Source organism: Polypterus senegalus, chromosome 12 (assembly GCF_016835505.1).
Source record: "Polypterus senegalus isolate Bchr_013 chromosome 12, ASM1683550v1, whole genome shotgun sequence".
Classification (NCBI taxonomy): domain Eukaryota; kingdom Metazoa; phylum Chordata; class Cladistia; order Polypteriformes; family Polypteridae; genus Polypterus; species Polypterus senegalus.
In genome coordinates, this window is record NC_053165.1 from 71,619,998 (window position 1) to 71,647,280 (window position 27,283).

Below are 27,283 nucleotides of genomic sequence, written 5' to 3' on the forward strand. Positions count from 1 at the left end.
GGAGCAACAGCCAACAATATCAATAAATGTCCATTAAAAAAATCTGAAGTTACTCATGTTACTTAACTTTTATTTAAAATAAACAGTTATGGAAAATGATAATAGTGCGCTGAGCTTTTCAATTGAAGACCCACCTCTCCCCTTCTTTCACTGGTCAAGAGTCCTGTCTTCATTGCAAAAGCTCAGTCTCATCTAAACGTGTTTCCTGTTTGTAGACAACTTTCATTTTCTAGTGTTACTTAAGTAATACTAGCTGATTACCCAGTAGCTTCGCTCTATGAGTGCAAGGGAAAAAAATAAAATGTAGTATATAAATTATTAAACAGTGAAACATTAACATGTAAGAAGTAAAGATACATTGAGCAGTACTGAAGTGCTTTAAGGTAAAGTACATTTTAAAGGCGCAATAACACAACAGGTAAGTAGTACTAACAGCAGCTTAAATGTATTTGGATCATCTCTCAGTGGCAGATCCCTTGTGAAAGGCGCTACATGACCGCAGTGGTATAGAAATGACATTTTCTATGCGGTCCTCCAAATTTATGTCTGACAACCTTGCACTATGTGCCTGTGATTTAAGAGAAAAATTATTCTGAGAAATGTGGACGCTGCCGTTCCGTGCTTAATGGGCAGAAGGTCCAAACAATTCCCAAGTCCAATACATTACATGAAGAGGTCGGTACATCTTCTTAGATCTAAACCCTCCATTTTCTTAAAAGAATTCATCACAAAAGCAACCTTGAACGTTGTGGGGTTTTAGTGACCTGAACTCACCTTAAGGGACAGTAAGTAGTCGTGCAGCGCAATTTACAAAGAGAGTCTTGCTTCGATGGCGCCGATTACACTCATTCGCAAAGATTTCCACTCTCCCAGGAGCCGAAGGGGCACTTGAGGTGTCAAACAATGCGAGAAGAGAGGACACTGCCCAAAACTGCAAAGCTCGGGGCGGAGCAGCCCGACATTCTGCGCCTCCCAGCGTCCACTTTGTTCTCACGACCCCTCGCCACTGAAGGCGGTGTCGTCTTCATATTGTTTACAGCTTGGCACAGTTAAAAAGTAGAAAGACGCCAAGCTGTTTTCCTCATCTCTTCTACTATCAAGTACTATCAATTAAAAAAAAAAGTTACAATGTGGCAGTTTTCACGACAGTGACGTGGACGAATAAATAAAACTTCTCTGTCAGAACGCGCCTGGCTGGTCCAGAGAGGTTGGGCGACGGGGGGCGCACTCTATGGGATAGATCGGCGTGTTTGTGTTAACTTCTTTTCAGTATCAGTAAAATAACTTTCACACAAATAATAACAATTCGTAAAGATGATATAAAAATGGCGTCCACAAACTAAGTGATTAGTTCCTGTATTATAATTTGTTCTGTTGTCATACGTAGTTTCCGTTTCAAACGAGAAAAGAATTTTTTATATATATATATATATATATATATATATATATATATAGATTATTTTAGCAAATAAATGTATGCTTTTTGCCCGCTGTGAGCATGCGATTGGATGACTTTACACATGGATTACGCCACAAGAGTAACAGGAAATGTTCTCATGGACATTTTTTATAATTGTTTGTTGTTGTCCAGCATTGGTCATCACTGATTCCCTGTTCTATCAGAAACATTTATCTTTGTTCCACATGAAAATATGAGATAACAAATTTTTTTTTTGGCCATCACTGCAGACCACATGGCGTAACTAACAGATTAAAAAAAAAAATTTTGGTGGGTTAGTCCTTTAAATCTCTTTTTTGGATAACTGTTTTAATGTAATGCTGAGCACTCTGTTCCTAATTACTTTCTTTGATAGTATATATTTTTTATGGTCAAGTGATAAAATGTCAAAGAAAGACTTTGTAATCAGTTTAATACTGTTGTAAATTATTTTTTTGGGTGGAATATACTATATATGTCCATTATTTTGGTTCCAGTTTTAGAATTAGATTTAAGATGCTATAATCTAATGCTTGACTTGAGTATTTTAATAAGACAATGTCAAGTGTACTGCAGAGTCCACAAAGCACTCATCTTATTTGGTGGAGAGAGCGCCAAACCAACGTTTTTGATGAGTGAAATGTGGCTTAGCAGAGCCCATAGTTGCACTTGTTTCTGATGCCCTTGTACCTGATGCCCTTGTACAGACGTCTGAGGGAAAGATGTATTGCAGTTCTGAATGCCTAAACCTTTTGGGTTTTCTTTTCTCAGGTGGTTCCATGGGCACCTTTCTGGCCGGGAGGCTGAGAAGCTGTTGACTGAAAAGGGCAAAAATGGGAGTTTTCTTGTGCGTGAAAGCCAAAGCCACCCTGGAGACTTTGTGTTGTCTGTAAGAACTGGAGATGACAAGGGAGAAAGCAGTGATGGGAAATCGAAAGTCACCCATGTGATGATTCGCTGCCAGGTAGGAGAGTATTTTCTGTCCCACTGATCTGCATGTTCTTGATAACCATCTTTATATATAATACGCAACCGTGGCTGTTAGTTTGTCTATCCAGGATTTTAAATCACCTGTAGCTCGCAAACTGACGTACTGACCTGAAATTTGGTACACATACAGTCATATGAAAAAGTTTGGGAACCCCTCTCAGCCTGCACAAAAGATAACAGTGGTATGTCTTTCATTTCCTAAGAACATCTGAGTACTGCGGTGTTTTCCAAACAAAGATTTTTAGTGACACAGTATTTAGTTGTATGAAATTAAATCAAATGTGAAGAACTGGCTGTGCACAAATGTGGGTCCCCTTGTCATTGTGCTGATCTGAATGCCTGTCACTGCTCAATGCTGATTACTTGGTTGGATGAGCTCGTTAAGCCTTGAACTTCACAGACAGGGGTGTCCAATCATGAGTGGTAAAAGGTATTTAAGGTGGCCAATTGCAAGTTGTGCTTCCTTCCCTTTGACTCTCCTCTGAAGAGTGACAGACAGCATGGGATCCTCAAAGTAGCTCTCCAAAGATCTGAAAACAAAGATTGTTGAGTCTCATGGTTTAGGGGAAGGCTACAAAAAGCCATCTCAGAGGTTTAAACTGTCATTTTCAACTGTAAGGAATGGAATCAGGAAATGGAAGGCCACAGGCACAGTTGCTGTTAAACTCAGCAGGTCTGGCAGGCCAAGACAAATATAGGAGTGGCATATGCAGATGCAGGATGGTGAGAATGGTTGCAGACAACCCACAGATCACCTCCAAAGACCTACAAGAACATTTTGCTGCAGAGGGTGTATCTGTACATCGTTCTACAATTCAGCGCAATTTGCACAAAGAACATCTGTATGGCAGGGTGATGAGAAAGAAGCCCTTTCTGCACTCACACCACAAACAGAGTCGCTTGTTGTATCAAATGCTCATTTAGACAAGCCAGATTCATCTTAGAACAAAGTGCTTTGGACTGATGAGACACAAATGGAGTTATTTGGTCATAACAAAAAGCGCTTGGCATGGCAGAAGAAGAACACTGCATTCCAAGAAAAACACCTGCTACCTCCTGTCAAACTTGGTGGAGGTTCCATCATGCTATGTGGCTGTGTGGCTAGTTCAGGGACTGGGGCCCTTGTTAAAGTCGAGGGTCAGATGAATTCAACCCAATATCAACAAATTCTTTAGGATAGTGTTCAAGCATCAGTCACAGAGTTGAAGTTACTCAGGGGTTGGATATTCTAACAAGACAATGACCCAAAACACAGTTCGAAATCTACAAAGGCATTCATGCAGAGGGAGAAGTACAATGTTCTGGAATGGCAGTCACAGTCCCCTGACTTGAATATCATCAAAAATCTGTGGGGTGATTTGAAGCAGGCGTTCCATCAAATTGAACTGAACTGGAGAGATTTTGTATAAAGAATGGTCAGAAATACCTCCATCCAGAATCCAGACAGTCATCGCAGGCTATAGGAGGACAGCATCTGGAGGCTCAAAGGAGCAAAAGGAGGCTCAACTAAGTATTGATATCATATCTCTGTTGGGGTGCCCACATTTATGCACCTGTCTAATTTTGTTACGATGCATATTGCATATTTTCTGTTAATCCAATAAATTTCATGCCACTGCTTAAATCCTACTGTTTCCATAAGTCATGTCAGGTATTAAAAGGAAGTAACAGCCAATGAGAAACAAAAATCCAAAGAATTAAGAGGGCTTCCCAAACTTTTTCATATGACTGTATACTACGTGACCTCTACTATCCGCTTTCGGGGTGATGATTGACCTCCAAGGTTATTCCTCTTTTTATTTTTATTTTAGTTTAGAATCTCGGCAGTGCGCAGCAGGGTGGCTTTGCGGCACATGTGTATGGGCGCCGTTCTCATTCCCTACCGTCTTCCCCATCACTTCCCCTACCTCTTCATATCTTAAGTCTTTCTTGAGGCAGATTGAAGACTTAATTGAAAAATTAAAGAAAACATACTAAGTAATTGCAACACAAACATTGATTTAATCAGTTTTAATGCGAAAAGATACTGACGAACGAAGAGAAGAAGCGGGCCGCTAGGGTGGAGAACAGAAGACCTGCTCAGGAAGCAGCAAGTGCATTAACCTCTGAGCAAATGAATGATAAACAGAGACAAAGAGAGCATGAAAATTAGGAATGCTGAAGTCAAGTTTATTCGTGCAGTGCGCCATTACTGGTATAGGAGTAAATGAAGAACTCGTCGATTAAAGGCATAAATAGAGTTGCATGGTGTGTTTCTGTGTTATATCTGTGCACATCCATCAGTTTTCTTGTTCCAATAATTCATATTAGAGATGCAGGGAGTTGTAGGTTATACTGGCACTAATTGGCACCTACAGAAATCTCAGGATATGGTGTGTATGCAGTCAGCACATGTAGAGTGTATGAGGCATTAACGGGATCTCACAAAAGTAGACAAGTTTCAAGCCGTGTGTGTGCCCAGGTGCTACTGATAAACAATCGTTAACTGCCAATGACTCCATATAAGTAAATAAAACAGTTGGCTTATTCCTCAGGCCGTGAACCCTCACACTGTTATGTTGGATGTTTGGAAGGTGCTGATTGGCTAAAAGTGTATATTGTGGGCTGTACTTAAAGGTAAGTGGTGTTTATGTGAAATGAATGCATACAACTGGACATGCCGGAAAGTGTAAGATATGTCATATTTATGATTTCAGTGTGGCATAGGAATCTTATTCTGTAACAGCACGCCAAATTACCATGTTCTGAATTTCTTTGGAGTGATGGGAATTTTCGCATTTTGTCTTCAGCAGGATCTTAAGTATGATGTCGGAGGAGGAGAGAAGTTTGACTCGTTGACAGACCTTGTTGAACATTACAAGAAAAATCCTATGGTGGAGACACTGGGCACAGTACTTCAACTCAAACAGGTATAAGATACTTATTCAGCAAATAAAGCAGAGTAACAGAAAGCACATATCTGTTTTTCTTTTGTATTATGCTGTTTGTAGCGCCTTGAGCCACAAGTGCAAATGGTAAAACGGCACTACCAGGCAGGAAGTGTGATGTAGTGGTTAAGGCTTTGGACTTCAAACCTTGAGGTTGTGGGATCAAATCCCACTGCTGACACTTACATGACCACGAGCAAGTCACTTGACCTGCCTGTGCTCAAAATAGAAAAACCAAACGAAATGTAACCAATTGTATCATCCATCCATCCATTTTCTAACCCGCTGAATCCGAATACAGGGTCACTGGGGTCTGCTGGAGCCAATCCCAGCCAACACAGGGCACAAGGCAGGAAACAATCCTGGGCAGGATGCCAACCCACCACAGGACACACACAAACACACCCACACACCAAGCACACACTAGGGCCAATTTAGAATCGCCAGTCCACCTAACCTGCATGTCTTTGGATTGTGGGAGTAAACCGGAGACACGGGGAGAACATGCAAACTCCACGCAGGGAGGACCCGGGAAGTGAACCCGGGTCTCCTAACTGCGAGGCAGCAGTGCTACCACTGCGCCACCGTGCCGCCCCAATTGTATCATAAATGTTGTAAATAAGTCAGTGTAAATGTACCAGGCCAAAGCAAAAATAGTTTAAACTAAATAAGTAGTGATAAAATATTTCTGATAATGGGTAGGCGTTTAAGGCATATTCAACCAAAAAAAGAGGCCTCGAGGCAGACCCAGGACACACTGGAGAGATTACATATGTCACCCAGCAAGCCTGGTAATGCCTTTATATCCCCACCCGCCCATGCCAGAGGGTTTGGAGGAGGCGACAGGGAAAATGGATGTCTGGGTGACTTTGCTTAGACTGCTGCCCCATGTAGCCCGGACTTAGGTAAAGGGCAGAAAATGGATGGATTTTAATTTTATAACTTCATATAAATTTTCACTTATCTTTAGCTTGTTTTCTTTTAAATTTTTACTATAATTTTATTAGGTTTGTTTACATAAGTTAATTAAGATGACCGTCTATCATTTTTATATAAACATGCATGCAAGTGAGAAATGAGATTGTATGCTTGCTCAACTATTGTCTTGTAATATTTCACTTGTTCCTTACGTTGTAATAAGAAAGCCCCCTAATAGTTGCTCAAATTTGGAATAAAAAAACTTAAAGGAGAGCCAAAATGTTTCTGAAAATCATGCAGACTGTTATAATTAATCCAAGGGAGAACACAATGTAACAAATGCACAGGTAGCTAAAAGAAAACTCAATAGCGTAGCCATGCCTGACTGCTACTGGTGTCCCAAATCAGCTAAATGGATGCTTAGACTTCATTCATGTGGACAGGAGCAGGGGGTCTCAGTCGAGCACCTGCTGTTGGAAAAGATGAGAAAGTTAACAAGCAATTGTCTGTTTAAAACTGAAAAAGAATCATTGGCGCATATGCATAGCACCTTGTAAAGACTAATGCACAGCAGTGATTACTAGTTGGTGTGTTGTTTTCTTTCTTTTTTTTTTTTTTTCTCTGCCGTTTAGATTGCCCCGTTTTAAAAAATCTGCTTAGGCTACTGGCCCAAGTCATGTGCCTTTAAGGACTACAGTTTTTATATTTATTTAGTTTGTATTTTAAAAAGTGTTCATTTATTTATATAATATATATATATATATATATACACACACACACACACACACAGGGTCTGCGGTGGGTTGGCACCCTGCCTGGGATTGGTTCCTGCCTTTTGCCCTGTGTTGGCTGGGATTGGCTCCAGCAGACCCCCGTGACCCTGTGTTCGTATTCAGTGGGTTGGAAAATGGATGGATATATACAGGGTGACACAGAAAAACCGGAACTTTTGAAAAACCCAATAAAATAAGAAGAAATCCAACAAAAAAATTTTATTGACAGCAATTGAACCAATACAACTTGCCTTTTAAGAGACTGTAATCCAAATTATCAATGTCTGAAAATTACGTCCTGTAGATGGCATCCTCCTGTACATATGCATTCTTCCAATCTGCCATGGGCTCCGTAAGACTGAAATGCATACAGCTTCGATATTCTGTGGAGTACAAGCACTTCTCGGTCGTCCTGTCGTTTTCTTTTTTAGAGTAGATCCAGTCTCTTCAAAGTTTTTAATCCAAGTTTTTATCGTGTGTTTCGAGGGAACCTGACCATGACGCCCTAAGTTGAAAAAACGTTGGAACTCCCTCTGCGCTCCTTCCAAACTCTCATTGTTTTTGTAAAACATTTTTATGGCGAAAGCACGCTGTTGGCTGTTCCAGTGATCCATGATTACTAAATGGCGAGATTGTTTACAGCTCAAGGTCCCTGTTCCGCAGTGCTGCCAACTGTACATGGCTGCCACTACGCATTTCAGAAGTTCCCGTTTTTCTGTGTCACCCTGTGTGTATATGTATACATATATACAGGGTGTAATATATATATATATAATTAACTGTATGCTGCAATATCACTTCATTTTCCTGAAGAAGTACAATGTATGTCTTAGACTTTAGCAACCTGGGCCTTTCACGATAGGAAAATCTTGCTTTTGTGGAAACTTTTCTTTACTCATTCCAGGATTGTGTGCTTTTTAAGCATCTTTCACACAAGGGCACCAATAAATCAGTTTAATATAAGCAGGAATTGTCTCTTGTGAATTGTTCTCAATTTGATTGTGTAATTAATGTTTTTAGGTTCTTTAAGCACTCATGTTTTTCTTGCCTTGCTTATGATTTTTTCACCACGCCAGCCCCTGAACACAACTCGAATCAATGCAGCTGAGATAGAGAGCCGAGTGCGAGAGTTGAGTAAGCTCGCTGAAGCCACTGATAAGTTCAAGCAAGGATTCTGGGAGGAGTTTGAGGTAATAAATGGGATTTTTTTTTGTTTGTTTTTTGGACAGTCATGAGTTGCACAAAGATTATGTTCTCAGTTGCCTGCTGTGATGGACAAGGCAGGTCTTTCATTGTGCAAATGTCTCTCAAATAAAATGTGGTCACCTTTACAAATAAAGCATAATGATAAAAATTGAAAATGTAACACTGCTTTGTAATATTTATGAAATGTTTAACTTCATTTTGTTCTGCATCAAATAATTCTGAAGGAAGCAGTTAATACAGTTTCCCAGTATTGTACTTGGGGGATCACCCATGGCTGCAGGTTTTTGTTCCAACCACCTTCTAATTTGCCTGATTTAGTGAGCTGTTATTAGCCAGTTTCTGTGTTTTTAGGGTGAATGTAAAATTTACAAAACTTAAGTTTGGAAATTCTTTTTAGTAAAATGTAGTAGTATTGGAAACATATAGTTTTTAGATAGAACTTTATTTGTCCCCAATAGGGAAGTTTGGCACAATATTTTCATCCTGATTTTTATTCTGCCCATTATTTACTAATTAGTGGGTCCGTCACTGAAGTGGCTGCAGCCTTTCATCATTCAGTCTTGTCCGCCCGGTTGTCTGCTCTGCTGGTTTTTAATTGTCATTATTAGCATACGGCGATGGCAAAAGTGCGACATGGATTCTTTATCTGATGTAGAACCCTCGTCATCATCTGAGTTCACCTTTGTTATAGCGCGTCTTTATGTGAAAACAGCAGTGTCAGATCGGGGAGCGTGAATGTTACTGGGAGAATAAAAGTGAATAAAAAAAACAAAAAAAAAAAACAAAGCTAACCTTTACTAGTACGATAAATATACACCAGCTGTTACAGACTCAAGTCAAATGTATGTTTTTATTCTAAAACTAGCGACTGGGAGCCTGATCGAGTCGGGCTACAAATTTTACGTTTGTGAAATCCATACTTTCTGTGCAAAAAATTATTTGTCTTTTTAAGTCCTTGATATTATTTTGTTTTGTTTGTCATGGCACTGATTTGTGCTTAAAATAGACCTTCTGGCCAATGTAATGAAGAGCTTCCTGTTTAAACGGGACTGCGAGATGTGAACTCAGCTCTTCGGAGCACCTCCTTTGATTTTTTTGTGGCAAACAAATTTTCAAAACAAACCATATTTTACGACTCTAATCAGAGTTGGAGTAATAACAATAGATGTCAGAAGGAAGAATGGCAAAACTGAATTGCCCAAAGATATATTTCTATGTACCAAGCAAATGGCCATACGTTCTAAATTATTTACGGTTCCGGAGCTGTTGAAGGGTTTAAGTCAGTCGATAATGTTAGTCCTGGACAGTACGCCCCACCAAACCAACGTTGGGGGAATCGGTGCTGGAGGCACTGGGGTTGTGAGTGCACAAAAACTTGTATATAGTATTGTAAATAAACGGTGTGTGGTGGAACCATGTTGTCCAGTCTGCCTGTGTCCGGGTCCCAGTCCACAACGCAAACACCATACATACGGATAGTATCAAATTATATATAAGGATAGTAAGAATAAGAGCAGCTCACTTCTCAAAACGGAGTCAAACTTGTGACCTTTTGATTACCAGTCAGCAGTTCTTACCGTTACACCACAAAAGCGGTCGTATCAAAGGCGTGTCAATGTCGCACCATGTCGCAAGTTCTTTTTCTACGGTTATATTCTTGAATAGAAGCGCACTTGTTCTGTTGTACTTTTACATTTTGTGAAAGTGTTTATTTGATATTTGGACTTCAGGCTTCACACATTATACACTACATGTCTACATTTCGTCAATTATTACTAAAACATGAAAAACATTTCTGTTTTAATGATGTGTTTACATAGATTGTTGTAGACACGGAAAACACATGAAATGTATGTGTTCCAAATAACGATATTGTATTTATCCTGTACAACTCTAAGTAACTGACACTTGGGTAAACAGACTTGAGGTGAGAAAACTTTGTGCGGCTTGCTTGCTGCTTATCGACACGTTTACAAGACAAAAGACGCTGACAGAGAGGTGCAAAGGAATTTAAGGTGGGACGGATTTACGAGTTTTTTCATAGGCTTTGATAATTCTAGTGTTAAAGCTACATCCCAGATAGACATATTTCTAAATGTCTTATACATGTAAGAATCATATTGCTGTGCTTTTCTGAATGCAGAAAAAGAGAACAGAAACACTAGCAAATTAAAAGAGATCAATTATTGTCTCTAGTTGGAACAAAAACCTGCAGCCACAGAGAGCCGAATTTAGGAACCAATGAGTTAGTGGAATTTAAAATTGTACAAATTATGAGATGTTCCACATTTGCCAATGCTTTAGATTTTGTTGATTACAAAACATGTATTTATATAAATTAGACCCTTTAATGTAATCTTTTTAATTTGTCTTGTATTTCTTTTCCAGACGCTCCAGCAGCAAGAATGTAAGCTGCTCTATAGTCGTAAGGAAGGGCAGCGGCCTGAAAACAAAAATAAAAACCGCTACAAAAACATCTTGCCATGTAAGGGTTTTTGTTTGCATCAGTTGTAGTCTTCATTTATTTCCCTGGTGCTCATTAAACTAAAACTCCAGAAGAAGTGTTGGTAGCATTCTGTCCTGTGCCCTGCAGTTAGCGTAACAGTTTGATTTCTTTTGCAGTTGATCACACTCGAGTCGTTTTAAATGATGGTGATCCCAATGAACCTGGTTCTGACTATATTAATGCTAATAAAATTATGGTAAGTATGGTGGCATTTTCCAATCGTGACTTAAGATATGAATTTACTAGTCTAGCATTGTTTTTTTTTTTCTTTTTCTATTGTGGTTTGTGCTGTTTTCTATTCTACATCCTTAAGTGAAAATGCAGGATTCCTTTTAAGTAAATACATTTACTGAATTTTACATTGTTTTATATTTTTCTATGCTGCAAATTAACACTAAGCATTAAACCTGTATCATATTTCTGAATTGGTCAGTCATTTTCTAACCCGCTTAGTCCTAAACAGGATCGTGGGGTTTGCTGGAGCTTACTACTTTACTAGCATAGGGTGTACGGCAGGAACAAACCCTGGACGGGGCAAACACATACACACACACACACACAGCACTACCATGCACAAGGGCAAATTTACTACAGTAGAGTCTCACTTATCCGACATAAACGGGCCGGCAGAACGTCGGATAAGCGAAAATGTTGGATAGTGGAAGGTAATAAGAAAAAGCTTATTAAACGTCAAACTATGTTATATTTTTACACATTACGAACCTAATAATCATGTTTTACAACAAAACAGAATAAATTAACTGAAAAAATGAACTTACAGTTACAAAATTGTCTGAAGCTAAATACCGTATGTACTGTACTTAAAAAGTTCAGTCCTGTGATGATTTAAAGACATTGTAGATCATAGTCTGCTTTCCTGACGAGTGCCGTTTCTTCACTGTGAAGTCTCGCCATCTTTGCAGCATCATTATGTCGATTCCTGTAGCTTCTTCTTGTTGCTCAATATAATTAATTGCAGTTTCTAGAGCCTTAACTCCATCACTCATATAGTCAACATTCGTACAAGCGTATACTGTTTACTACAGCATTGTGACTGCATGTGTGTTTGTGCTGTGACGTGCGAGTCCCCGTCTTGCATCCGAAAACACGAAGCTGAGTCTATCAGTACTTTAGCAACACCAGCTTTATTCAGCTTGAAACAGCAACAGCGCGGTTATTTATTGTAGAGCGATCTGCCATTCTCCTATACACAGACACAGCAGTCAGGCAGGGTCGTGGCCAATACTGTGCCCTGCGCATTCATAATGTCCCTTGTTCCTTGTATCACCCATTGACGACAGGCACTTATAGCATGTCCGCGATCTTTTCGGATTGGCTTTTACGTCGAACTGCTACAGCGCTGGGAGACTGCGATTGCTTTGGGACGCTCTTTCGCGTGTCGTCCCGTTGGGTGGAATCCCACAAGAGTTTAGAAACTCACTCACACCAGCCATGATTCTTTTCAAAGGTAAAGTGCAGGTTAATTTGCTTTATTTATTTTTACTTTACATTTTGTATTAATCATTTTTATATGAATAGTTTTGAGTTGTGGAACGATTTCTTATGGGGAAATTCGCATTGATGTACTGTACGAGTGCTTTGGACTGCGAGCACGTTTCTAGAACAAATTATGCTCGCAAACCGAGGTTCCACTGTAATTAGCTGCAGTAGAGTCAGGAGCAACAAAAAATAGATTACGCTCATGCTCGCAACTTGTAGTTCTTTTTGCCAATTTATTTATTTATTTATTTTTTTTTTTTGCGGTGGAACGTTGGATAAGCAATGCTAGGATAAGCGAGACTCTACTGTATTGTAAAATTGCTTAACCCACATGTCTTTGGACTGTGGGAGGAAACCAACGCAGACGCAGTGAGAAGATGCAAACTACACACAGGGAGGACCTGAGACACAAACCCTGGTCTCCTTACTGCAAGGCACTACTGTGCCACCCATATTTCTGAACGTCGGGCTGAAATGCCACCTGCTAGTAATGACGGCATTTTGTTCTGTCCTTTTCCCCTTCTTCAGCCCGAGTTTGATTCGAAGTGCAACAACACCAAGCTAAAGAAGTGTTACATAGCCACACAGGGCTGCCTGCAGAATACCATCAGCGATTTCTGGAGAATGGTGTTCCAGGAGAACTCCAGGGTTATTGTCATGACAACCAAGGAAGTAGAACGAGGAAAGGTGTGCTTGGGAACCTCGGCGGGATGTTGTAAAGTTTTCTTTTCATTCTTATCATGTTGTGGTTTGTGTAATGAATCTTAAGTAACTCCTAGATCTATTTTCCTTGTGTCTTTCTTTCCATGTTAAACTCCAGAGTAAGTGCTTGAGGTATTGGCCTGATGTGTCTGCACTCAAAGAGTATGGAGCCATGCGTGTTCGTAATGTCAAAGAAACGTTGGCACATGACTATATTCTGAGAGAGCTTAAACTCTCCAAGGTTGGGCAGGTTAGTACAGCAATAAATATTTGATTCGCCTTTTGCCCGTGCCTCTTTTTCACTTTGACACTTTTACGTTATTGTGATACCACATAGGCCTTGACAATGCAAGTGTTTCACTCTGTGATCTTTGTTGGCACATTATATAAAAATAGATGCTGAGGTTGGGCCACTTTATTTTAACCATATTAAAAACGGAATTCATAAAGTGTGCCTTGCTTGGATATAATGCTAGCTGGCTTTTGATTCATTTAATATTTGTGCATTTTAGGGCAATACAGAAAGAACGGTGTGGCAGTACCACTTTCGGACCTGGCCAGACCATGGTGTGCCTGGTGATCCTGGTGGCGTGTTAGACTTCTTAGAGGAAGTCAACCATAAGCAGGAAAGCATCTTCGAGGCAGGGCCAATTGTTGTGCATTGCAGGTAAGCAGAATTTTTCTTAGCTCTGTATTATTTAGAAAATGTGCAGTATCATTCTAACAGATTTTACTTATGTATTTTTTGTTAAATGTGAAAAAGTGATTACTGTAAAGATAGCATACAATAAAACATTTAAAGAGTTGTGTGAGATTCAGAAAGTCAGCAGAAGACCCACTAAAGTGATATAGAAAGAAGAGCAAAGTCTGTGCGATAGACGCACTAAAAGGTAGTAAGGGAGTAAGTAAAGCTGACGGTGGTAATTCATTTACAATGAATCGCGTGATGAGAATTTGTTGCTGTAAATGACTTGTTCTTGCCTAAATGTTTGTACTCTTGGCATTCCTATGCATTTATAAGACAAGGTGGCTTCGCTCGCCCAACCCTGGGTTTGGTTTACCGAATATACAATTTAAAGACAATACTTGTCCTTAATTTCCGGCCCTGTGCGTGGTTACATCTCTTTCTTGCAGGACATATAACGCTGTTCATGTTGTGAATCGGGGGGTGGCTGAGTGCATATTAAGGAGATGCCGTCGGATCATCTGCTGCTGAGCTGTGTGTTCTTTTTGTTGCGCTGCACTTCAAACTAGATGTTTAAATATAAATACAAAATGTAAATTAGAGAGCAAAGAAAAGCTGGAAGTTCAAACACCAAAAATTAACAATAGTTTTATTATGTCTGCCTTAGTGAACATATGTCTGATACACCATGTATTGAGTGTGCGTTTGCCTGTTATACTTGGTGTAATATTACACTAATGTTAATTGTAAACTTTGTTTTTATCTGTTATTAAGAGTAAGCCAATGTTTTGATTGTTTGATAATTGTAATCTACAACATACCTTTTATTTATTACTATAGTGCTGGGATTGGACGAACCGGGACCTTCATTGTGATTGATATACTTATTGACATCATAAGGGAAAAAGGTAAATCCTCCTCAGTTTTCAATTTTGCCTTTAATAGCATAATACCGTATCAGAAATCGGTGTGATCATATTTGTCGTTAGATTAAGCTCTGGGCTCGATCTCGAATCCAGCCTGTTTTTAGCTAATTAAATCCAGGGCCACCTTCCCTTTCCTCATCAGTGCCTTCTTTTCATGTTTTTTTTTTTGTTACCTTGTGAGTGACGAACAGTAGCTGCAAGTTGAATCCTGAACTTGGGCATTTATTTTTACTAATGACTTGTGTCTTTTGTCGTGCTCTTGCAGGGGTAGACTGCGACATAGATGTGCCCAAGACCATTCAGATGGTGCGATCGCAGAGGTCAGGAATGGTTCAGACAGAAGCCCAGTACAGGTTCATTTATATGGCAGTACAGCACTACATAGAAACCTTGCAGCGTAGGATTTTGGAGGAGCAGGTGAGTCTGCGCACATCTCATATTCGGCACGTTTACATCCGCTTCAATAAACCTGATTTCTAAAATGCCATGTTAGTGAAACCGGCTTATTGGGCTCTGAGAAACCTGATTAACAGATGTTGGTAGATTTCTCTGTGAATAACCCAATGATATGGCTGTCTAAACAATTAACTGGATCACTGTTAAGGATTTTGTTGTCTGCGCATGCCCGTTGCTTTCTGTCAGCCTGAGCGTGTTTTTTTTTTTTTTTGGTCACTGTGGGTAGAAGCATCCACAAAATTTCCAGAGGCAAATGTTTGGGTGATCCCATTATTCCTTCACCTGGGTGAAATATTCTGTCTCAGTATTTCAGAAAATTATAATTTTATGTTCATGAGCCGAATGTAGAGTGCTGAAGTCGGCAACACAATCTCAAGAGTAGTTAATATTAACATGCGTCACGTAGTCCAATTATTTTTGAAAGTAACATGCAACTTCATGTGATACTTGCCTTACTGAAGTAAATATTCCTGTGTCGTTATTATTCCAGCACACGTACCCGTATGCCGCTCCTTCACAGGGCTCAGTGGCACAGCCAAGCAGAAAAGAGTATGCTGCATGCAATCCAGCAACAGAAGCCTAAAAATAAATCGTCAGTTTGGATAAACTTATTTGTAAAGCACAAGAATGTTATCACAGGCATCCTGCTTAACCCTTCATTACTCGGGTGGGGTGTTGCACACCCCAGTTGCCAAAGTTATGCGTATTTCTCATAGATTGCGCAACGTGGAACTTTGATGCCTTGAGTAGCTGCAAGTTGACTAACATATTGCGCCTACAAGAGCGTGTGTCAGTCAGAGGTGGACCCTTGAGCTGATAATGTCGTGTTACGTTGTTCTGGGTGTTTAGCACCCTACCAGAGTAATCCCGCAGAGTACCGTTGGTATTTCACACCCCACCCGAGCATTGGCGAATGACATTTTTACGGTAAGCTTTTGTTGCTGGGTTCCATTTATAGCCTATTTGCTTATGACGAAATTCCACCGTTTACAGATGAGTTACGAGGACGCCCAGGATAGGCTTGTCAGACTTTTGGAGGAGGTTGAAAGTGAATCTGAACAGAGTGATTCCGAATTAGAACCAGTCAAATTCAGACTTAGAACCAGAATACATCAGCCACAGTGAACATGATACAGACTTGTCTGAAGATGCTGATGAGGATGACGATGATGAAACACTGGAAAAGACAAATCCTCCAAATGGTATAAGACACCACCTCGAAAGCAAGTTCGCACCAGAGCTCATAACATTATAAAGGAATCGCCCGGAGTCAAAGGGAATGCAAAAAATGCAAAGCCTCTCTCTCAGTGCTTTGAATTGTTCCTATCGCCAGACATCATGGAGATGCTTCTTGACTGCACTAACAAATGCATTAACAAGGTTTCCGCAGGATATAAGAACAAATCTAGGGTCGGAAAAAGTGATGAAGTGAAGCTAAAGGCTCTTTTTGGGCTTTTGTATCTTCTAAGATTCAATTCCACCCGGGGGAGTAAATGCTAACAAAACTCAAAGTTATTAACTGCTTTTACATGCATTTTTATTACTCTTTAATTTAATATCGTTTTTTTTGTATCAGTATACTGCTGCTGGATAATGTGAATTTCCCCTTGGGATTAATAAAGTATCTATCTATCATATAGTGCCTTTCACATCTATCTATCTATCTAGTATTTAAAATATTTCTTACTATTATTTCTCCATAAGTAACAGTGGGGTGCCATACACCCCAGCCGAGCACTTATGAGAGTTCACGAAACCCGAGTAACGAAGAATTAATTTCTGATTTGCAAAGGCCGATGATGACATTTAACTGTTGTTTATTTTTTTTTTCTTTTTGCGCTGCTTAATGACATCACAGCTTTTTGACAAAGGAGAACCCCAAACGATTATTTGCCCACATAAATGCACATTTTTAAGAGACCAGGTTTCTGCTTTATAAGTCCCCTTAACCCAATTGTGCATGTAAATGCAATCATTTACATAAAATACAAGTTGTTAAAGCAGCAGCAGCATTAATATATTCGTTATGTGTCAACAAACAGTCTTGAGATTTATTTTCGTATTAAAGTGTCTATACAAGTTCCAATTAAAATGAATTGCAGTACAAGTTAAGGAATAAAAGTATGTGACTATACAGTAAAAAGGACTAAAAACAGAAATTAATAACAGGCACTTCAGTAATTTGAGCCAAACAAATGAAAAAGCAATGAAGTAGAAAATTGACAATTCTGTTTTAGTGGCTTGAATTTGCTGCCATTTCAACAGATTTGCTTGGCCCCAGCATGTTTGTCTCTGAGCCCCAGATAGTTTGGTAAACAACCGAGAGAAACCACGACGGTTTCTTGGATAATAAGTGGATGCCTATTTCTAAGCCTTTCATTTTAAACAGCAGTCGATTGATTAATTTGATAAAGCAAGGTAACAAGTAGTGCACAAATGTTTTCTTGTCTTGTTCACAGAAGAGTAAAATAAAAGGAAGAGAATACACCAACATTAAGTATTCTTTGTCTGATATGACAGCAGGTGACCAGAGTCCTATCCCTCCTTGCACACCCACCCCGTCCTGTACAGAGTAAGTAACCCTCAGCTGAGAATCTGATCTCTCTTTTTTGATTTTAAGTGTGTTCCTCTGTTGGCCGTGCCAATACTGTTGTAGAGTGCTTTCTGTCTATTGGTTGTGTAATTTTGCCTTTTTTTTTTTTTTTGTAAATATCCATCCATCCATCCATTCTCTTCCGCTTATCCGAGGTCGGGTCGCGGGGGCAGCAGCTTAAGCAGAGAGGCCCAGACTTCCCTCTCCCGGCCACTTCTTCCAGCTCTTCCGGAGAATCCCAAAGCGTTCCCAGGCCAGCCGGGAGACATAGTCCCTCCAGCGTGTCCTGGGTCTTCCCCGGGGCCTCCTCCCGGTTGGACGTGCCCGGAACACCTCACCAGGGAGGCGTCCAGGAGGCATCCTGATCAGATGCCCGAGCCACCTCATCTGACTCCTCTCGATGCGGAGGAGCAGCGGCTCTACTCTGAGCCCCTCCCGGATGACTGAGCTTCTCACCCTATCTTTAAGGGAAAGCCCAGACACCCTGCGGAGGAAACTCATTTCAGCCGCTTGTATTCGCGATCTCGTTCTTTCGGTCACTACCCATAGCTCATGACCATAGGTGAGGGTAGGAAGGTAGATCGACTGGTAAATTGAGAGCTTTGCCTTACGGCTCAGCTCCTTTTTCACCACGACAGACCGATGCAGAGCCCGCATCACTGCGGATGCCGCACCGATCCGCCTGTCGATCTCACGCTCCATTCTTCCCTCACTCGTGAACAAGACCCCAGATACTTGAACTCCTCCACTTGGGGCAGGATCTCTCCCCAACCCTGAGAGGGCACTCCACCCTTTTCCGCTGAGGACCATGCTCGGATTTGGAGGTGCTGATTCTCATCCCAGCCGCTTCACACTCAGCTGCGAACCGATCCAGAGAGAGCTGAAGATCACGGCCTGATGAAGCAAACAGGACAACATCATCTGCAAAAGCAGTGACCCAATCCTGAGTCCACCAAACCGACCCCTTCAACACCCTGGTTGCGCCTAGAAATTCTGTCCATAAAAGTTATGAACAGAATCGGTGACAAAGGGCAGCCCTGGCGGAGTCCAACTCTCACTGGAAACGGGCTCGACTTACTGCCGCAATGCGGACCAAGCTCTGACACCGGTTGTACAGAGACCAACAGCTCTTATCAGGGGTCCGTACCCCATACTCCCGAGCACCCCCACAGGATTCCCGAGGGACACGGTCGAATGCCTTTTCCAAGTCCACAAAACACATGTAGACCGGTCGGGCAAACTCCCATGCACCCTCCAGGACTCTGCTAAGGGTGAAGAGCTGGTCCACTGTTCCGACCAGGACTAAAACCACACTGTTCCTCCTGAATCCGAGGTTCACTATCCGACGGACCCTCCTCTCCAGAACCCCGAATAGACTTTTCCAGGGAGGCTGAGGAGTGTGATCCCTCTATAGTTGGAACACACCCTCCGTCCCCTTTTAAAGAGGGGACCACCACCCGGTCTGCCAATCCAGAGGCACTGTCCCGATGTCCATGCGATGTTGCAGAGACGTGTCAACCAAGACAGTCCTACAACATCCAGAGCCTTAAGGAACTCCGGTATCTCATCCACCCCGGGCCCTGCCACCAAGGAGTTTTTTGACCACCTCGGTGACTTCAGTCCCAGAGATGGGAGAGCCCACCTCAGAGTCCCCAGGCTCTGCTTCCTCATTGGAAGGCATGTTAGTGGGATTGAGGAGGTCTTGAAGTACTCCTCCCACCGACCCATAACGTCCGAGTGAGGTCAGCAGCGCACATCCCCACCATATACGGTGTTGACACTGCACTGCTTCCCTCCTGAGACGCCGGACGGTGGACCAGAATCTCCTCGAAGCCGTCCAAAGTCGCTCTCCATGGCCTCTCAAACTCCTCCCATGCCCGAAGTTTTGCCTCAGCAACAACCGAAGCCGCGTTCGCTTGGCCTGCCGGTACCTATCAGCTGCCTCCAGAGACCCACAGGACAAAAAGTCCTATAGGACTCCTTCTTCAGCTTGACGGCATCCCTCACCGCGGTGTCCACCAACGGGTTCGGGATTGCCGCCACGACAGGCACCACCACCTTGCGGCCACAGCTCCGGTCAGCCGCCTCAACAATAGAGGCACGGAACATGGCCCATTCGACTCAATGTCCCCACCTCCCTCGGGGCGGGTTGAAGTTCTGCCGGAGGTGGGAGTTGAAGCTACTTCTGACAGGGGACTCTGCCAGCCGCTCCCAGCAGACCCTCACAACACGCTTGGGCCTACCAGGTCTGACCGCATCTTCCCCACCATCGAAGCCAACTCACCACCAGGTGGTGATCAGTTGACAGCTCCGCCCCTCTCTTCACCCGAGTGTCCAAGACATATGGCCGCAAGTCCGGCGACACGACCACAAAGTCGATCATCGACCTGAGGCCTAGGGTGTCCTGGTGCCAAGTGCACATATGAACACCCTTATGCTTGAACATGGTGTTCGTTATGGACAATCCGTGGCGAGCACAGAAGTCCAATAACAAAACACCGCTCGGGTTCAGATCGGGGGGGCCATTCCTCCCAATCACGCCCTTCCAGGTCTCACTGTCATTGCCCACGTGAGCATTGAAGTCTCCCAGCAAAACGAGGGAATCCCCAGAAGGTATGCCCTCTAGCAACCCTTCCAGAGACTCCAAAAAGGGTGGATACTCCAAACTGCTGTTCGCATACGCACAAACAACAGTCAGGACCCTTCCCCACCCGGCGGAGGGAGGCCACCCTCTCGCCCACGGGGTAAACCCCAATGCACAGGCTCCAGTCGGGGGCAATAAGTATGCCCACACCTGCTCGGCGCCTTCACCGGGGGCAACTCCAGAGTGGTAGAGAGTCCAGCCCCTCTCAAGGAGATTGGTTCCAGAGTCCAAGCTGTGCGTCGAGGTGAGTCCGACTATATCTAGCCGGAACCTCTCGACCTCGCGCACTAGCTCAGGCTCCTTCCCTTCAGAGAGGTGACATTCCACGTCCCAAGAGCCAGTTTCTGTAGCCGAGGATCAGACCGCCAAGGTCCCCGCCTTCGGCCACCACCCAACTCACACTGCACCCAACCTCCTTGGCCCCTCCCATAGGTGGTGAGCCCATGGGGAGGAGGACCCACGTTACCTCTTCGGGCTGTGCCCGCCGAGCCCCATGGGTGCAGGCCCGCCACCAGGCGCCGCCATCGAGCCCCACCTCCAGGCCTGGCTCCAGAGGGGGCCCGTGACCAGCGTCGGCAAGGGAAAACGTCGTCCAAAGTTTTCATCATTGGAGGTTTGTTGAACCGCTCTTTGTCTCATCCCTCACCTAGGACCAGTTTGCCTTGGTGGCCCTACCAGGCATAAAGCCCCGGACAACATAGCTCCTAGGATCATTGGGACACGCAAACCCCTCCACCACGATAAGGTGACGGTTCAAGGAGGAGTTTTTTGTAAATACATTGATGTAATTAAATGTGCTGAAACAAATTTAGCAGATTGGTGGATATTTATATTAATTTGTTCACAAAAAGCATTTATTTCTGTATGTTGTGGCTTTGTGTTTTTCAAAGTGGGAACTGCCCAGAAGTGTTCCTGTGAGTGAACAGTCGCTGTTGTGCTTGTAATTTCCAGTAGATGGTGCTAATGTTGTTAATCAAACAAGAGTTGCTTGATTTCTGCTGCCTCAGTGCAGGTGTAGTGCTGCTCTGTTGTCTTATTCTGCCATCCTTGAACCTTAACTGTCTCAGATTCCTCATGTGGTCTCTCACTGTCCTTAGACAATGGTGTGTCTGTGTACAGGGTGGCGCAGGGAAATGGGAAATTTTCAGTTTCACGAATAAACACTTTACAAAATACGTTTAATGATGAAGTGTATTGTACCGGATGTGAAATTAATGGTGGTAATCAATATTCATTTTATGTTTTGAAGAAAACATCATGAAGGTGTTGTCCATTTCTCTGCATACATTTTGACAGCCTGTTGTGAAAATTCTGCATTGCTCGACGTCACATGTCAAGAGGAAGGCCAGCGATTTCCTCTTCAGTCCTCCTTTTTAGTTCAGCAAAGGATGCAGGACATGTGCGGCACACTTGACTTTTAAGATGTCCTCACAGAAAAAAAAAATATCACAAACCGTAAGCAGGGCTGTGGAGTCGGAGACAATTTTGGGTACCTGGAGTAGGCAAAAATGTACAGACTCCGATTCCTAATAAATTTAAATTGTAATGACAAAAAATAAAGCAAGTTCAAATGTCCAATTTCACAAACAATAGTCCTAATTAAGTACTTCTCTGATGTAAGAATAAAGCCCAGTGCATAGTTGTGTGTGTTACTAGTAGTGTGAAGTTGAGCTGAGCTATTATACAACCTGACATTCACATATTGTAATCTGGATTATGGTACATTACAAAAAGTGTTTTCCTCTTATTTCAGATATAATGTGTTTAACAAGTTCATGTGAGTGTAAATGAGTGTAACGATGTAGGTGGGGGTGTGTGCTTTGGCCTGACGGGTGTTCAGGGATTTAAACTGGCCAATACGGTAGAGAGTCAGCTTCCTAGCCAGTAGTTCTGTGGTTAAATGACGTGGATGTTGCCTTCCTTCAGTCAACGTGGAAAATACATTAGAATATTAAATACAGAGGAGTCAGAGTCTGAAGTACCAGAAACTAAGGTGTAGAAGTCAAAGGATTTATCTACCAACTCCACAGCCCTGACCGTAAGATCTGGGGATCTCGGAGGCCATGGAATGTCACCGTTAAGTAAAATGACACGCCTTCCAAACAATCGTCGAAAAACTTCCGTCGATTGTCAGGCAGTATGCAAAGTGGCTTCAACTGGGGACTTCTTTTTTTAAGACTGAAACCGTTTCTTCAAAATTACACACCCGTGCTGTAATCTTATGAGCAGACGGGACACGATCATGACGTCTTAACTTGTCATGATGCTGAAATTCCTTTTGCGCAGCAGTCACACTGTCACCATTCCTATAAAAGGCTTTCACAGCGAATGCTCGTTGCGCACCACTTCACTGCTCCATTATAACTAATGGCAAGGGGTTCTCAACGAGGTTACATTGGTCCCAAAAGACTGCTGATGGCACAGGGTTGCCAACACTTAGTTTCAGCATTTCCCATTTCCCTGCGCCACCCTGTATATAAGCATAAAGTAACAAACATATTTGCAGTCTGAAATGAAACTGGAATAGTTTAGACCATCAAGCACTTGGCTTAACACACAGACGAGAAGAGAACTTTATTCCCTCTTTGCATTATTTGTTGAGGATTTTCATTAACGTTCATTTTTATAGGATGCGGCTGTCATGTTTTGCACTTCTTGGGTTTTCAAATTCCCTTCAAAACTCACAGCCCGAATTTCATAGGAGTTTATGCATAACCAGCTGTCCAGTGCTGTGCAAATTCATTCACTTCCAGTACTGTCTTCCAGAATGTTGTAGATGACTTTGGGGGATGAGCACTAACTCACTAAAGATCTTGTGAATTTCCCCTTGGGATTAATAGTGTGTGTGTGTCTGTCTGTCTGTCTGTCTATTGTGACAGATAGGGGGCGCTGTCATCCCCTTGAACCCTCAGAAAGATGCCAGACACCAGATAAAAGTCCAAAATAATGGCTTTTTATTATAATAAAGTGCACAATGCACCTCCACTCCACAATACTCAATAAATCAATAATAATAATCCAATGCACAATCAATAATCCTCCACACCTCCCAGCAGCTCAGTCACCCTTCCTCCCAACTCGGCTTACTGCTGGGATCTCCCACAGTCCTTTTATAGTCCTTGACCCAGAAGTGTTTCTCTCCCTCTGTCCATGTGACTCTGTAACACTTCCAGGTCGGGTGAAAACTCCTTTTTCTTCAACCCGGAAGTACAGTGCATCCGGAAAGTATTCACAGCGCATCACTTTTTCCACATTTTGTTATGTTACAGCCTTATTCCAAAATGGATTCAATTCATTTTTTTCCTCAGAATTCTACACACAACACCCCATAATGACAACATGAAAAAGGTTTACTTGAGGTTTTTGCAAATTTATTAAAAATAAAAAAATATTGGGAAAGCACATGTACATAAGTATTCACAGCCTTTGTCATGAAGCTCCAAATTGAGCTCAGGTGCATCCTGTGATGCGCTGTAAATACATCATTTCTTCTGTCCATGTGACTTGGACGTACTTCTGGGCTGTATGGAAAATAAAAGTCTCTGGGTCTCTCTGCAGCGTCCTCTGGCGGTCCCGATGTTATCCAGCATCAGGAATTCGGGGCATCTCCACGTCGCAGGGAGGGCTCCATCTGGTGGCTTGGGGATATAGGCTGGGATAAGTTGCCGGCCATAGTCCACACTATCTATCTGTTATATAGTGCCTTTCACATCCATCCATCCTGAAAACTGCACCAAAGCCACGTGTTGTAAAATATGAAGAAGACAAGGGGGAAACAAAGTAAACTTCTAATTTTCTACTTGGCTGTGTATAATTTGTGTGCTGTCAGTGTCGACTCCCAATTTCCAGTGTTCTTCCTACAGTGTGCTTGTTTGCCTCCCACACATTTTACTTGCTTCTACTTAAAGCATGCAAGAATTCAGTTATTGATAAATACATTTTAAAATTTGCAGGCCTGTTCTGGTGAGAAGGATGTGAGGACCTTCCCGTGTGTACGGTGTGCATTTACTTTAAAAGCTGAAAGCAATAATGAAAGTGCCAAAGCTTTCTTGGATCATTGAGTTGTCCAGAATTAGCTTATTACTTACATTTACGATGATGCAGCCTTGTCAGACTTGAACAGCATACAAGCTTCGACAGATTTGTGGACAACGAAATTTAATGTCCGTAAATGTAAAGCATTATATGAAGGACATAAAAATATGAGGTTTGATACACAGTGGGTGGTCTGAAAATCGAGAGTCCCATCTTAAGAGAAGGATTTAGGAGTTGTAGTGGACTCGACATAATCAGCTGACAGAACGTGTTCAGAAGCCATTAAGAAGGCTAACAATTTATTATTATTATTATTATTAGAATGTCAGGTTATATAGAACCCCAATGTGTGGAGTACAAGTCCAAGGATGTTCTGCTGAAGCTTCATAATGCACTGGTGAGGTCTCATCTGGAGTCCTGAGTGCAGGCTACAAAAAGGACATGGCAGCACTAGAAAAAGGTCCAGAGGAGAGCGACCAGGCTGATACCAGGGGGTGAGTTATGAGGAAAAATTAAAAGAGCAGAGCCTTTACAGTTTAGGAAAAAGAAGATCAAGAGGAGACCTGATGGAAGTGTTTAAAATTAGGAAGGGAATTAGTCCAGTGGATCGAGACGGTGACTTTAAAATGAGTTCATCAAGAACACGGGGACACGGTTGGAAACTTGTGAAGGGGAATTTTCACACATTTGGACGTTTTCCTTTACACAAAGGGCCACAGACACTTGGAATAATTGACCAAGTAGTGTGGTAGACAGTAGGACTTTCGGGACCTTCAAAGCTCAACTTGTTATTTTGGAGAAATTAAGTGGATAGGACTGGCGAGCTTTGATGTGCTGAATGGCGTGTTCTCGTCCAGATTGTTCTGTTCAAACACTCATAGCCCAGTTCAGGATCACGGAGGGGCCATAGCTTATCTCAGTAATCCTGGGTGATAGCCCTGGACAGGACATCAGTCGGTCACATGCCTCGCTCACACTTGAACTCTGAGAGGGACAATTTGGAATCTTTAAACAGACTTGTATGTAAAAATCAGAAGAGCAACTCATTAAAGTAAGGCTGCGTGTAATTTAAGGTGCTTATGATTTTGCAATTAAGTGGATTAGCAACTTAGCAACAGTAAGGACTGCACGTATTTTAAACTTCACTAAGAGGATACTATAATCAGATTTGTTAATGTTCACTAATAGACAAGTTCAGTACTACAGGCCACAGTTTTAAGTAAGATTTAGGGGACTGCAAATTCATGCATTGTTTATTTTCTTGTATATAGTTAAAATTTGATTTTAAATTAATTTGTTTTTAATATTGTATGTTTTGTGTTTCATGTATGTTTTGGCTGGTAAACTATGTGTGGTCTCACAACAAAAATGCTTACATCTTTCTAGCTGTTATTTTTTGATTCAAACAAAACTTGAGAACTATTCAGATTTTGTTATTTTACTTATTCATTACAGTATGAGAGATGACAACTCTAGGGTGTATGAAAATGTGGGACTGATGGCTCAGCAGAAGAGATGAGGTTAACCTTAATTAATGTTCAAATTGAATGAAAAGGTAAGTGTGTTATTTCGTCAGTCTTTATTAGCATGGTTTTCTTCTTAGAATGAGGATCTCTCCAATGACTGACATGAACATCTTGTATTTCAACTTTAAAACAGTTCACATAAAACATGGCAGTTAGGGCAGCACAGTGGTACAGTGGAAGTGCTGCTGCTTTGCGTCCCAGGTCCTCCCTGTGTGTCCTCCCAGTCTCCATGTAGGTTTCTTCCAGTTATCCCAAGACATGCAAGTCAGGTGAATTGGCAATGCAGCAGTGTATTTGGTGGATGTGTGTGTGTGTGTTTGCCCTGCGACTGGATTTGTACCTGCCTTGTACCCTATGCTTGCTGGGATAGTTGCCAACAACCCCCAGAACCATGATGTGAAATAAGCGGGAAAGAAAAGGACATAGCAGTTGTTCTTGCCATCATGTACATGTGTTTGTGCATTCTCTATAAAAAGTATTCACCCCCTTGGAAGATTTAATGTTTTTCCTTTGCACCCTCCCCCACCATAACTTATCGTTTATGGGAGAGAAGCAAAAGCTTTAGATTCGTCAAACATTTTGACCTCTGGTTTTCGACGATCTTGCTGTCGTGGGTCCCCCGATACCAAAGACATCGATATAATGGGTTACTACCTGTTAAGAGAGGACGATGTGCTGATTAGTTTTTGAGCCAAATCGTGCAAGAGAAAGAGGAACCCTCAAATACCGTAATTCTGCAATGAATTATGCATTCTTCACGTCAATTGCTATTGTAGTGACCTATTTTATGATCAGAAAGATCAGCACCAGAGTGATAAATAATTGCAGAAATTTTATAGAAGAGTTAGGGTAACTTCGTTCCTACTGATGTACACATCCAAACTTTTTCATTACATTTTAAAATCGCGGTGGATTATTATTTATTTATTTATTTATTTATTTACACTAATCAACAGAAAAAAGGACTCTTAAATGTCAAAGTGAAACCACTTCTATATCACGTGGGTTATATCAGTTACAAGTATAAAATGCCAAATAATCAATCATGTAACTGTTCATCCATCCATTATCCAACCCACTGAATCCTAACACAGGGTCACGGGGGTTTGCTGGAGCCAACCCCAGCCAACACAGGGCACAAGGCAGGAACAATCCCCGGGCAGGGCGACAGCCCTCCGCAGGGCACACACACACACACACACACACAGCAGGGACAATTTAAGATCGCCAATCCACCTAACCTGCATGTCTGAAGACTGTGGGAGGAACATGCAAACTCCACGCAGGGTGGACCCGGGAAGTGAATCCAGGTCTCTTTTCTGCGAGGCAGCAGCGCTACCACTGCGCCACCGTGCTGCCCCCATGTAACTATTCACTTCCTTTTAATATGACGCACTTAAAACTTCATTGGTGCAGCCCATTGGTTTTAAAAGTCCCTTCGCTAGATAAAAAGAAAGA

The 27,283-nt window shown here is 42.1% G+C and overlaps 1 protein-coding gene across 1 annotated transcript in view; it reads left to right on the forward strand.

The window, feature by feature from the left end:
• Positions 1 to 27,283, forward strand: part of ptpn11a (protein tyrosine phosphatase non-receptor type 11a) — a 34,897-nt gene that overhangs the window by 693 nt on the left and 6,921 nt on the right. Inside the window, exons 2-13 of the mRNA XM_039771333.1 lie at positions 2,210 to 2,402; positions 5,221 to 5,337; positions 8,123 to 8,236; positions 10,641 to 10,737; positions 10,875 to 10,954; positions 12,787 to 12,945; positions 13,079 to 13,210; positions 13,473 to 13,627; positions 14,486 to 14,553; positions 14,837 to 14,988; positions 17,487 to 17,599; positions 25,755 to 25,854. Of these exons, the coding sequence (XP_039627267.1) occupies positions 2,210 to 2,402; positions 5,221 to 5,337; positions 8,123 to 8,236; positions 10,641 to 10,737; positions 10,875 to 10,954; positions 12,787 to 12,945; positions 13,079 to 13,210; positions 13,473 to 13,627; positions 14,486 to 14,553; positions 14,837 to 14,988; positions 17,487 to 17,599; positions 25,755 to 25,818 (1,444 nt within the window). The 3' untranslated portion in view covers positions 25,819 to 25,854. The remainder of the gene's footprint in view (positions 1 to 2,209; positions 2,403 to 5,220; positions 5,338 to 8,122; positions 8,237 to 10,640; positions 10,738 to 10,874; positions 10,955 to 12,786; positions 12,946 to 13,078; positions 13,211 to 13,472; positions 13,628 to 14,485; positions 14,554 to 14,836; positions 14,989 to 17,486; positions 17,600 to 25,754; positions 25,855 to 27,283) is intronic.